This window comes from Cyrtonyx montezumae, unplaced genomic scaffold (assembly GCF_038088225.1).
Source record: "Cyrtonyx montezumae isolate F1298 unplaced genomic scaffold, pur_monq_1.0 scaffold_57, whole genome shotgun sequence".
NCBI classification, from domain to species: Eukaryota; Metazoa; Chordata; class Aves; order Galliformes; family Odontophoridae; genus Cyrtonyx; species Cyrtonyx montezumae.
Genome location: NW_027072064.1, coordinates 242,587 through 253,510, shown reverse-complemented (window position 1 = coordinate 253,510; position 10,924 = coordinate 242,587). Strand labels below are relative to the sequence as shown.

General features: G+C 58.5%; 1 protein-coding gene across 3 annotated transcripts; it reads left to right on the top strand.

Moving 5' to 3' along the window:
• The first annotated feature begins 6,219 nt into the window (after positions 1–6,219).
• On the top strand, positions 6,220–10,484 carry LOC136056737 (SLAM family member 8-like). 3 transcript variants are annotated; one of them, XM_065749065.1, is made up of 7 exons: positions 6,220–6,299; positions 8,369–8,710; positions 8,968–9,261; positions 9,373–9,492; positions 9,574–9,665; positions 9,769–9,876; positions 10,106–10,484. In XM_065749065.1, exons 1-7 carry the CDS (start codon positions 6,227–6,229, stop codon positions 10,148–10,150), a joined length of 1,074 nt encoding a protein of 357 aa, XP_065605137.1. In that variant the 5' UTR covers positions 6,220–6,226; the 3' UTR covers positions 10,151–10,484. The 3 variants fall into 3 exon arrangements, with proteins under 3 accessions (XP_065605137.1, XP_065605138.1, XP_065605136.1); XM_065749066.1 differs by having other exon boundaries at positions 9,769–9,893; XM_065749064.1 differs by lacking the exon at positions 10,106–10,484 and having other exon boundaries at positions 9,574–9,654; positions 9,769–9,870.
• Positions 10,485–10,924: the final 440 nt, after the last annotated feature.

The following is a 10,924-nucleotide window of genomic DNA, read 5'->3' as shown; positions in this document are numbered from 1 at the left end:
GGCGGGTGGAGGGAGGCGGGTGATGGGGTTCCCCCCGGTGACCGTCCCCTGATATTCAGGGGCACATCATGACCCCCTCGCCTCACTTCTGCGTGCTCTGGATCCCTTCTCTACGAGCTTCCACTCCCTGCTGGGATATTGGTTGTCTTTGCGGTACCTTCCTGAAGGGGTCCAGGGTCTCCTCCCATGCTGGACCCCTCAGATCCCTCCCTGTTTCACTTGGGGGAACCCCAGAGCCCTCCCGATGGGGGCATGGCCCCACCAGCACCGTCCTATGGCACACAGGAGTTGCTGTGTGCGTGTATACATCCATATGCACACACAGGTGCTGTGCCTGGCTTCTGTTTTCTCCCCAAAACACCCCATCCCAGCCTGTTGCCATTCCCTGTGCCTTGACTTTGGGGACGCCTCGAGCTCAGGGTTGGTGCCCTTCCGTCCATCCATCCGTCCATCCCGGTACAGCGAGCTCAGCGGAGTCCCCATACGCACACCCACGGCCATGGGACGGGAGCCCTCCGTGAATGTATATACAGGTGTATTGGAGAGCAGGGCTGCAGCCCTGGGCTCACCCCCAACTGAGGCTCAGAGAGGGATTTTGGTCCCCAGATGGGCACTGGGAGCAGCAGGGACCTCAATTCCACTCAGAGCAGGGCCTGGGGCTGTGGCTGAGCGTGGTGGCTTTGGGGGGTTACAATGTGAGTATGGAGGCACGATGCTGGGGAGGGAGTGCACCCCTGTGGACCCTTAGGATTAGGTACGAAGCTTCCTCACCACCTGCTTGGCTCTGGCATAGGGAGGGGGTGAGCTCGGTGGCCCTGTCCTGCAGAACTTCCTTTTCCTCCTCCTCCTCTTCCTCCTCCTCCTCCTCCTCACTGCCCCATGGCACGCAGGTACGATTTGGCCACAGGACAGTTTGGGAAGGGGCACAGCCGGGGGTCCCCTACCCCTCTTGTCCCCATCAGGTTTAACCACAACCCCAAAGGTACTGTCAGGACGGTGCTGAGCCCGACCCAGCCTGAGCCCCCCACCCCGGCTGGACCGTGTGCCATTTTTCGCAATGGTGCCTGATGTAAACCCGGCTGTTGCCCCAAATGCTGCACCCCACTATAGCAATAGCACCCCAGCAGCATCCCGCCGCCACCTGCTTTGAAGCCAAGCTGAAGCTTTAAACTCCATTCCCCAGGGTGGGGGAGAGGGAACAGATCCCCCTCCCTCCCCTCACCCTCTCCCCAGCCCAAAGGGAACCCTGGGACAGGCAGCAGCGGCCGGAGTGTGGGGGCAAGCAGGTCCCCTCCCAGCACAGGCGGTTGTAGACTCCCCCTCCCCTGCCCCCCCCCCTTAGAGACACGTATCTGTGACCCCTACCCTGCCCCCCAACCCGACATTTTTTTATTTTTTCATTTTCCTTTTTTTTTAAATATTATGTACTATATTTTTAGTCTTAAACACGATATATTATATATATTTAATTTTTTTATATATATATATATAAATATAAACGTAAAAAAAAACAAAACAAAAACACAGGGCAGCAGTTTGCCTTTGTTATGCAGGAACAGCTTGGGGGCGGGGGGGGGAGGGTGTTGGGGGCTCTGCTGATGGGGATGTGCGTGCTGGTGGGGACCAGGAAGACACAGGGATGGGACGTGCTGAAGCTGACCCATTTTTTGCCGAAGCTTTTGGCAGGTGCTGGTGCCAAGCAGGGCTGGGCACGCTGGCAGCCCCTCCGCACCCATCCTCACTGCGTTTTATTTCCCACAGTCAAGCCTGCAAACAGGCTCTCGCTTAATGATTTTGTTTCCCTACAAATGTAGCCTATTACTTTGTGTGTTTCCACGCCTGGTTTATTATGCATGAACCAGGCAATTTGCCTGCTGCTCCCGGGACCCATCTTTAAAACAAAAAGGTGCTTTGTCATTCTTAATGGCTTTTGCTGGAGCGTGGAGTGTGCGGTTGGTGGATGGATGGAAGCATGGGATGGATGCACAGAGAGATGGAGAAGAAGGGAGGGGGAGACATTAAGTTTCTTTGCTGTCCATAACCCCTTTAACTCAAAGGAGCACAGCGTGGGCTGCTCTCCCCTGGCCATCACCCGGAGCTGTGAATTCACACCTGGAGATGAGATCGGCTCCGAAATCCAGGCCCTGAGGCTGCTTCCACCTCCCTAAGGAGGCAGCCGCATTTCCCCAGGACACAACCCTCCCTCCTCACTGTGCAGCTCATTTATGCTGAGATGGATTCTCATTTATTCCCCGGGATGGAGCACGCTCACCGCCTCCTCAGCTCCACAGAAATCCCTCTCCTCACTCTTCCTCCCCGCAGCCACGGCGCAGCTCAGCCTCGCGAGGAGGAGGGGAGGGTGATATTTCACTTCGCCTTCATTCAGTTCATGCAGTTCTCCTCGACGTGCTGCACTGCAACGAGGGAACTCCTCCGCAGTTTGGGGAAACAGAATGGGGTGGGGAGAAACTGACCTCAGTTCTGTTTGCTGCAGCCCAGCAAAGCCCAGAGGTCCTCCCCATCCCCTGTCCCGTGCCGTGGGGACACAGAGGGTCAGGATGTGAGCTGGCAGCAGTCAGGGTCAGCCTCGGGCTCTGGGGTTCCCCAAACTCGAGTTCTCTTCAGAGCAGCAGTCCCACAGCCCTTATCAGAGCTTCAAACACGCTCCAAGCTGCCCTAACAGCCACAGTGGGGCCTAAAAACTGAAGATCCCAGAAGAAAATCATCATCTGCCTCCCAGAGCCCAAGGATAACACGCTGTAGGTGCACAGAGAAGGGGTTCCCATCCCTGCCCTCGCCACTGTCATCCTGGAATTTAATCTTCTGGCCTTCTGCCACCCAGTGCAGTGATAAAATCTGATCTGATTTGGCTCCTAATAAATCAGCGCATTCTTGGAGAGCATTGACGGGAGGGCCGGGGACGCCTCTCTCCGTGCAGCTGGGCTGAGCACGCACGCCTTGAGCCAAAACATGTTTCTTTATGCGTTTAAAACAAGGACAGCACGACCAGTGCTGGGCTGACAGCACGGGACGAGAGACGAAGGGGACAGTGATGTGCACGAGGGCTTCCCACTGACGGGGACCCCCCAGGTGGCACAGGAGGGGACAGCAGTGAAGGGGTGACAGATGACACCGGGCCACCAGGCCCGGCCCTCCGCAGCGCCGCCACACGGCCACACACGCAGCGCAGCCACGTCCAAACCCCCCGCCCCACACTGGGCGGGCATTGAGCACCGCCCCTCACAGTGGGGGCAATTTATAGTCGCGGAAATCCCGCGAGACTTCGCGATAACCCCCCCTCCCCTCGGGGGGGTTCGACAGCGAGGCGCCGCGGCGGGTTGTGTGCGGCGCACGCTTTGTGCGTCATCAATGTGCGCCCGGCGGTGGCCGGGATGGGTGGGAATGGCGGACGTCCCGAGGCCTGGGCCCCGGTGGGGTCACCGGGATAGGGCAAGCGGGCCGCTGAGGGTCGAGGCTGGGGCTGAGGAGGCGAGGGAGCTCGGAGGAGACCGTGTACTGGGGGAGTTTGAGGCTTTAGGAGCGGTGGGACTCCCGCAGGCCTCGGCCTTGAAGCAGTGAGGTCAAGCTGGGCCGCACCGCGTGATGCGAAGTGTCAAATGGTGTTATTGCGGCTCGGCCCCGGGAGGGAGCTGCGTGTGGAGGTGGATCTCTGCTACTGTTAGTGATAAATAATAAAACACTGTTTCCCTTCTGTGCGTGGCCTCAGGCAGTGCTTTATGTCGAGCCGTGGCCTATTTTGCCGGTTGTGTGCACAGCAGCCTGTTGTATTTTAGCCATGTCTCAGCTTCTTTTTGAGGAGCTCAAGTATTTTCTAGCAGGTTGGGCCTGTGCTTGTGTGCTCCCTCCCCAAAGAGGCCAGGAATTCGAATTGTTACCTGGAGATAGAATGTTGTAGTTAATTAGATGATGGGATGCAGAGCTGTGCTTCTCTTGGTTTTCAACTGAGGTTTTGCCTGCTTGGAGCTGACCTGAGTGGCCACAGGAGGCACAGAGCAGGATCTGTCCCCAGCAGCATGCTTGCACTCAGTGAGTGCTAATGGAGCCTTTACTGCAGCTGCGTGTGGAAATCAGGTCTGCGAGGTAGTGAAGCTGGTGGTGATTAAGGTGAAACTCTTCAGCACTTCATGCTGGGTTTTTTGGGACTGTTTTGCCTCATGCAGTGCCTCTGGTTGCTGACCCGGTTTGCCCTTGTGCTGAAGTGGGAGCATGAGGATGGCTCTGGGATTTGGCCCCTGTGATGTGGTATCACCTGCTAAATTCTCTTCCCAAATAACCTATTTTCTGCTGCCTGACTGCATGGATGCTGGCAGAGGCACGACCGTTCCTAAGGCTGCACTCCCCTCTGCTGGAAAGCCACAACCTCGCAGTTGATCCTTCTCGAGTGGAGGCTTCACCTAGGAGAAAGCCTTGAGCCCAGTGGGGCAGTGGTTGCGCACTGATTGAGAACCTGCAGGCACAGCCTGGGTGCACACAGTGGCTTTGGTGTCCCCTAAACATGTACCAGACCTTGTACTGGTGGTGGTGTGGAGGAACAATGACTGGGGTCCCCTGAGGACATTCTTCTGGGTGCATGGGACTGCTCTGAGCCCCTGCTTTGTGCGGGCATTGTCACCATCTCTGCAGCCGTGTTGAGGAGGATGGGAAGTGGCTTCCCCGAGGCTCAGTCACAGGTTTCCTGTCTGAACCAATGGCTCTGGCTGATGAGCAGATTAAATTGCACTTGATGCTGGTGAAGGAGCAGTCCTTCACCCTGACCAGCTGTGAATTGATAGCTGGAGATCGCAAAAATTAACTAATTTGAAGCTCACGTGGCCCCCCCTTGCTGGTGCGAGTGCAGTGTTCCCAGCTTTGAGAAGAGCTTCAGCGCTTTTCCCCTCCCTCTCTGTGTGTGAAGTGACTGATTGCGGTCACGTTGAGCCGAGTTCCCAGCGAGCTGTGTGACTTCCCTGCCTCTGACAGGCACTCCCTGCCCGCGGCAGCCCCGGGCTCTGTGCACACGGGGACAATGCAGGAGGGATTGGGCACTCAGAGTGCAGCCTGGCACGTCAGCAGTGAGCTCCCTGGGCTGGATGTGGCCATGTGGGGCTGGAAGCCATAGGTTGTGATGTGAGGCTGCTGTGCTGTGGCTGCATCCACACCCCTGATGTTTGGAGGACCACATCCTGGCTATGCTATGCAGCCCGGTGCCTTGAACCACTTTCTTTTTTTCCTCAGACAACTCGCTGCCCACGAGGAGTGCTGGTCTCCCCCAGCAGCTGGAAATTGAGCTGCTCGGCCTCTTTTGCATCCCACTTAACTGCAAGGGATGTGGGAGGAATCGGAGGATGGGACAGCCCTGGCTGAGCCTCACACCTGGGAGGCAACTATGAGGCTGTGAGCTGTCCTGCCCGGCAGCTCGAGCATCCTCACCTGAAAGTGTCTGCCCTGGGAGCAGGCCTGGCATTAACATTCCTTTGGAAGCACATTAATTATTTTACTGAAGGTGGAGGGCAGCCAGCAGCCTTCCCTAACGCTCAGCCCAGCTGAAAGTTGGATGTGGTGTTGAGGCTGTTTCCCTCTCAGTCTTTTTACCCCTGGCTGGTTAGAGGATTGAAGTTTAAAAAAAACAAACAAAAAAAACCCACACCTAAAGTGGGCTGTGATGGTTTGGGGAGGGGGTTCCTACTCTGTGTCCCCTCCCATGCTGATTTCTTCATCCAGAGAAGCTCAGCCCAGCCGTGTGTGGGATTGCCCAGGAAAAAGGGCTCATAAATAGGAGTAGGAGCAACTTTGGATGTGGTTTGATAGCGATGGGATAAGTGGGAATGGCTTTGAACTAAAAGAGGCAGAAGTTGGGGCTAGGGGTTTTCGGGGTCAATCAAGGCTCCCTGCTGAGGCTCTATGAATATTTCAGAGCTGTCCTTTGGAGGGGGACCAGGGGCAGGGATGCGCTGAGTGCCACCAGCATTAATTGGGTCACGGCCTGTTAATTAGAGCATTGCTCATTGATTGGGGTACCAAGGATGCAAAGAGCCCAGGGGTCTCAGCCACGTTTCTCCCCTGTGCAGTACAGGTCCCACACGCCTGCTCATTTCCCACCAGCTAATTAAGAGGCGCGCAGCGCTCCACGATGCTTGGCTGCCTACGGATTGCAGTGAGCAGCAGCTTTGCTCCTCCCCATCTCTGCTGTCGCTGACTCTGCCCACCAGAGCAGCACAGAGCAGGAATGGAGGGGGACTTGGCCAGGAGCGCAGCCCGGCTGCCCGCGCTGCTGCTGGCGCTGCTCGGCTTCGTGCCAGGTGAGTGCCCGGGCACCGTGCCCTCGTCCCGCGGGGTGGGCAGTGGTGCTACTGGACTGCGTCCCTGCTGTGCTACATCCTCGCGTGCCACGGGCTCTCGGTCGCGTGGGTCCGAGGCAGACGCGCAAGCGCGTGATGCTCCACGGCGAGGTTTCATAACGGGGGGCACCAAGCATCCCGCTGCCTCGTCCTGGGGGGGTTCTGCTCGCTGCTGCTGCCACTCGCGCCCCATGGAGCCCGTTAACCCCGGGCTGTGCCTGCTGAGGCTCTTACGTAAAATGTTGAGAGAGGAATCCCCTTAATTCCCAGCGTGCTAATCCACACATTTAATAATTCCCATAAAACCCTCGATTCCGACAGAAAGCATCTTCTAGTCCGGGCAGATTAGCAGGGAGCTTTTATCTTCCTAATGCTTAATTGGCTTCGGAGCGTGCGGCCGTCACACGGGGTTGGCGGTGGCAGCACAGGGTGCGTACAGTGGCACAAATATGGCCCTGCATGATGGCAGAGTGGCTGCTGGGGGCTGCAGGTCCTCCAGCCCTCCCTTGATCAGAGGAATTTGCTTTCGGAGCACGGGGGTGATGGAAGAGCGAAGCTACTTTGATGTGTATCGAATAAACCCTGGGTTTAAATTGCCTTTAGAGATCTTTTGCTGGGGTCTAGGACTAGAGCTGGATCAGGGTGCACTAAAAAAAAAACCCTCTTCCCTCTCCCAAACCATCTCTGGGAGCCCCGAGCCACCAGGACAGGCAGTGATGGTGGTGGCTGGGCACCCTCCTGCTTTTCCCCAGCCATTATTTCCCCTGTGCACTGGGGGCTGTGGTGATCCACCCCCTCCCCTCAGTGCGTCCTGGGTCTCGGCATCTGCTCAACATCTGTGCAAAAAGCTCACATGCCAGCCCATAACCATGCCCCCAAATGTGGGGATCCCCCAGGGAAGGATCACGCAGGATGGGAGGGAGTGGGGCTCAGCCAAGCATAAAGCTGCAATCAGTGGAAGAACACAGAAGAGCCCCCCTGACACTCAGGACCAGAGCAGCAAGTGCCTGCTGGGAAGCTCTGCTTCCCCAGCAAAGCCAAGAGGCAGCTTGTAATTCAGGCTGCACGAAGGCTTTTTATAAAGCGAACACTGGGATGTCTGGTTTTAATCTGCTTTAATGTAGAAGCACATCTGCTTCTGTCAGGGTGGGGGGAGAGGAGTGTGGGGATACTGTGCCCAGGTCTCAGCTTGGATGGGACGAAGCCTGGCCTCACTCCTGGGCATCCCAGTGTGTAGGATGGGGACAGGTGGTGGGGGGCTTTGAGGAGACGCTGGCCCCCCTGGCCCTCTCATGCCAGCAGGGCTGGAGGCGGTGGAGGAGACAGCTTGTAGGTAGGCGGGAGCTGCCGGTGCCAGGAGCTGGTGCTGAGCGTGACTGCAGAGCGCTGCTGGTGCTGCCAAAAATCCACAGTGTAGGCACAGCCCAAAAAGTCCTGGAGGTGGCTCCGTTCCTCCTGAGTACTCACGGTCCCCTCCATGTCCCCACACTCACCCACACGCAGCAGTGGGATGCGGGACTGGCGTGTGCCCACGAGCATCTCCCTGGACCCAGATCCATCGTGGTCCAGTCCAGTCCTGCTGCCGTAACTGTTGTGATCTTTCGTAGGCATCTGGGCCGAGGCGCGTTTTAAGGCGGACAATGAGGTTTTGCAGATGCTGGCGGGGAACTCCTCGCAGAGTCTGTTGGAGCATTGTTCCGGTGAGCGCCCGGCTGCAGTGCCGAGATCGCGCCGTTCGGATGCAGCTTCAGCATCCGAACACGTAGCTCTTGTTGGACACCAGCTCTCGACCCTGGCAACCTCCCCTCCCCGCTAGCAGCAGCTCCGCACGGCCTCCATGGTGTCCCCATCCCGCAAAGGGCAGGCAGAGAGCAGATGAGTCTGCACCTTGCAGGGCGATGCTTCCTCTTCCTCATCCTCTTCCTCCAGCTTGGACAGCGGTGCCGGGTGGGACCTGTCCCCAGGGATCCTTCTGCCCATCCCCACACTATTCCCTGCACCCTGGTGACATTCTGCCTTGTTGTCCCCAGAGCTCCTGTTCGGCCAGGTGCGAGCACAGCCCCAGCAGGTGTCTGGCGTCCTGGGGGGCTCAGTGCTGCTCTCCCCAGTGCTGCCCCCTGGCAGTCGGGTGAAGGAGATCGAATGGAGCTTCTCCTCCGGTGCTGGTGCCACCATCCAGGTGGCTGAGTTTGGCCCAGGGGGCTTCGAGCGCCCTGACCCCCAGGACCGCTTCAAGCAGCGCCTGGAGATGCCCAATGCTACAGCACTGAGGATTGGGGCCCTGGAGCTGGGCGACAGCGGGGTCTATGGGGCACGGATCAAACTGCACCCGGCGCTGGTGGAGGACCAATCCTTCAACCTCTCTGTCTACGGTGAGCAGCTACCAAATGGGGGTGGGCTTTGGGAACACTAAAATGGGGAAACTGTGGGGCAGAGCAATGAAGATGACTTAGATTAGACCCCAACCTTTCACATCCCATGCTTGGCCTTCCAAGCTCCACACCTTGGGGTCCCTTCTCCCATCACCCCAAACATCTGCGGGCTGGCTATGCCTTTCCCCATAGTGCAGGACAGTGTGATGTGTCTGAGCAGAGCTGTACCACGCTGACCCATTCCCTGTTGAGTGCAGAGTCAGTGCCAAGGCCCAGGACCCACAGCCAGCTGCTGGCAAGCACCGTGGAGTGGTGCAACCTGACCTTGCAGTGCCAGGGCACTGGCAAAGGGGCCGTCAATGTCACCTGGAGGAGGGACAACGGGCGCCAGGAGCTGGGCACCGATCGCTCACAGCTGTCCCCGGATGGCACCACGCTGCGCCTGGCCCTGCAGCCTGGCACTGCCAATGCCACCTACACGTGCACTGTCAGCAACCCTGCTGACCAGAAAGTCGTTCCCTTCGACCTGCAGAGCATCTGTCGTAGTGGAGGTGAGCAGCTGGGCTGTTCTAGGGGTCTGAGCGCCCTTGGGTGCCCCCAGCTTAGCTTGGGTGAGGTTCCCATGGCTGTCCCCTGGCTCAGCCCTTTTCTGTGTCCTCCAGGGGGACAGGTGTCCTTCTCCAAATCGGGGTACATCGTCCTCACCCTCATCCTGTTGGCTGTCAGCCTCGGTGGAGCCTTCTGGTGCTGGCGGCTCAACAGCGAGAAGTCAGCGGACCCAGGTTAGTGAAAGCATTCAGAGCTGAGCTGTGATCAGAGCCATCCCTGGCCCTCCCCCCACCATGACATCCCCCTCCCTGCAGCTGCCACTCCCACGGCGCCGGCTGAGGAGAGCCCCCAAGAACCCCAATACACCGAGATCGTGCACCGCAGCCCCCCGGAAGGTAATGACCAGGTGAGGAGCACCGAAGCTGGGCTGTGCTCGGGGGTCCCTGTTGCATTGGGGTCTCCATCACATCAGCGTTGGAGGGGCCATAAGCACTTCAATTCTGCCTCAGGGCCTACGTCCCCCTGAAAACAACCCAGAGCCGAGCTCAACAGAGAAAGCACCGGGCAGCACCGTGTACGAGCAGATCCAACAGGAGCCAGAGGACACGGCCGAGGAGGTGACATAGGCCCTCAGGTGCGGGTGGCCCGTGGCCGTGTCTGCCCCCGGGGGGACCGGGGCGAGGGGGGCACTCCCCACCTCTGTCACTGCGTGACATGCTCGCACCAGGTCCGGGTGTGGTGGAGAAAGGGGAGAGGAGGGACGAGCACTGACTGCGGGGAGGTGCACAGACAGATGGACAGACAGGGCAGCCCTTGGTCCCAGCTGAAGGATTTCTCTCCCCACAGGCGCCGACAGCGCTGGAGCATCAGGATGTAACTGAAGGGCTGTAACGTGCATTGTGTGCCAAACCCGACCCCTCTCCAGCCCCTGGTTTGGCTCTGGGGATGGAGGTGCCATCTCTGGGTACAGCCAGCCGGATGCTTCCCTACCCACCTCTGGTTTGTCCAACCCTCTGTCCGAAGCCCTCGTGGCCCCTTTGGGGACATGGAGATGAGCAGCAGCGATGAGGCTGGGTCCCTCCTCCAGCACCGGGCTGGGACATGGCTCCATCACCCACGCAACTGGGGGTCCCAGACCCATTTCTGCCAGCTGAGAGAGTGAGCTGCCCTGGAGCAAGAAGAGGGGAACCAAAACGTTTATTTTGGGAGGGGGGGGGGGGGGGGGGGATTAGGATCTAGGGAAGGCAGAGTGGATGGGCTTGGGCAGATCCAATCACTGCAGATCCAGGATGGGACCACCTGGTGCAGATTTCCCCCCCACCCCCACTGCTCCCAGCCTCCAGCTCAGCACCCATCCCCCCTCCCCTGTGGTCGAGCAGACCCTGGTAGTGACATCCCCAGGGCCATGTGTGGGGACCAATGCCTGGGGAGGACAGATGCCTGTGGGAGATGTGCCTGCTCTTCCCCCACCCCATAGCCATTCCTGTGTTGCCCATGTGCTGCCATTACGGGGGGGGGGGGGAGGGGGGAGTGTGTAGAGAGTTTCTCTTGTGTGTGTCCAGCACCTACTGTCATGGGCCCTGTGCTCGGACCAACCTCCCCACGTCGTAAAACAAAAAAAAACCAAACAGCAAATAAATCTTGGTGAGAGCGCAGCAGGGAGCT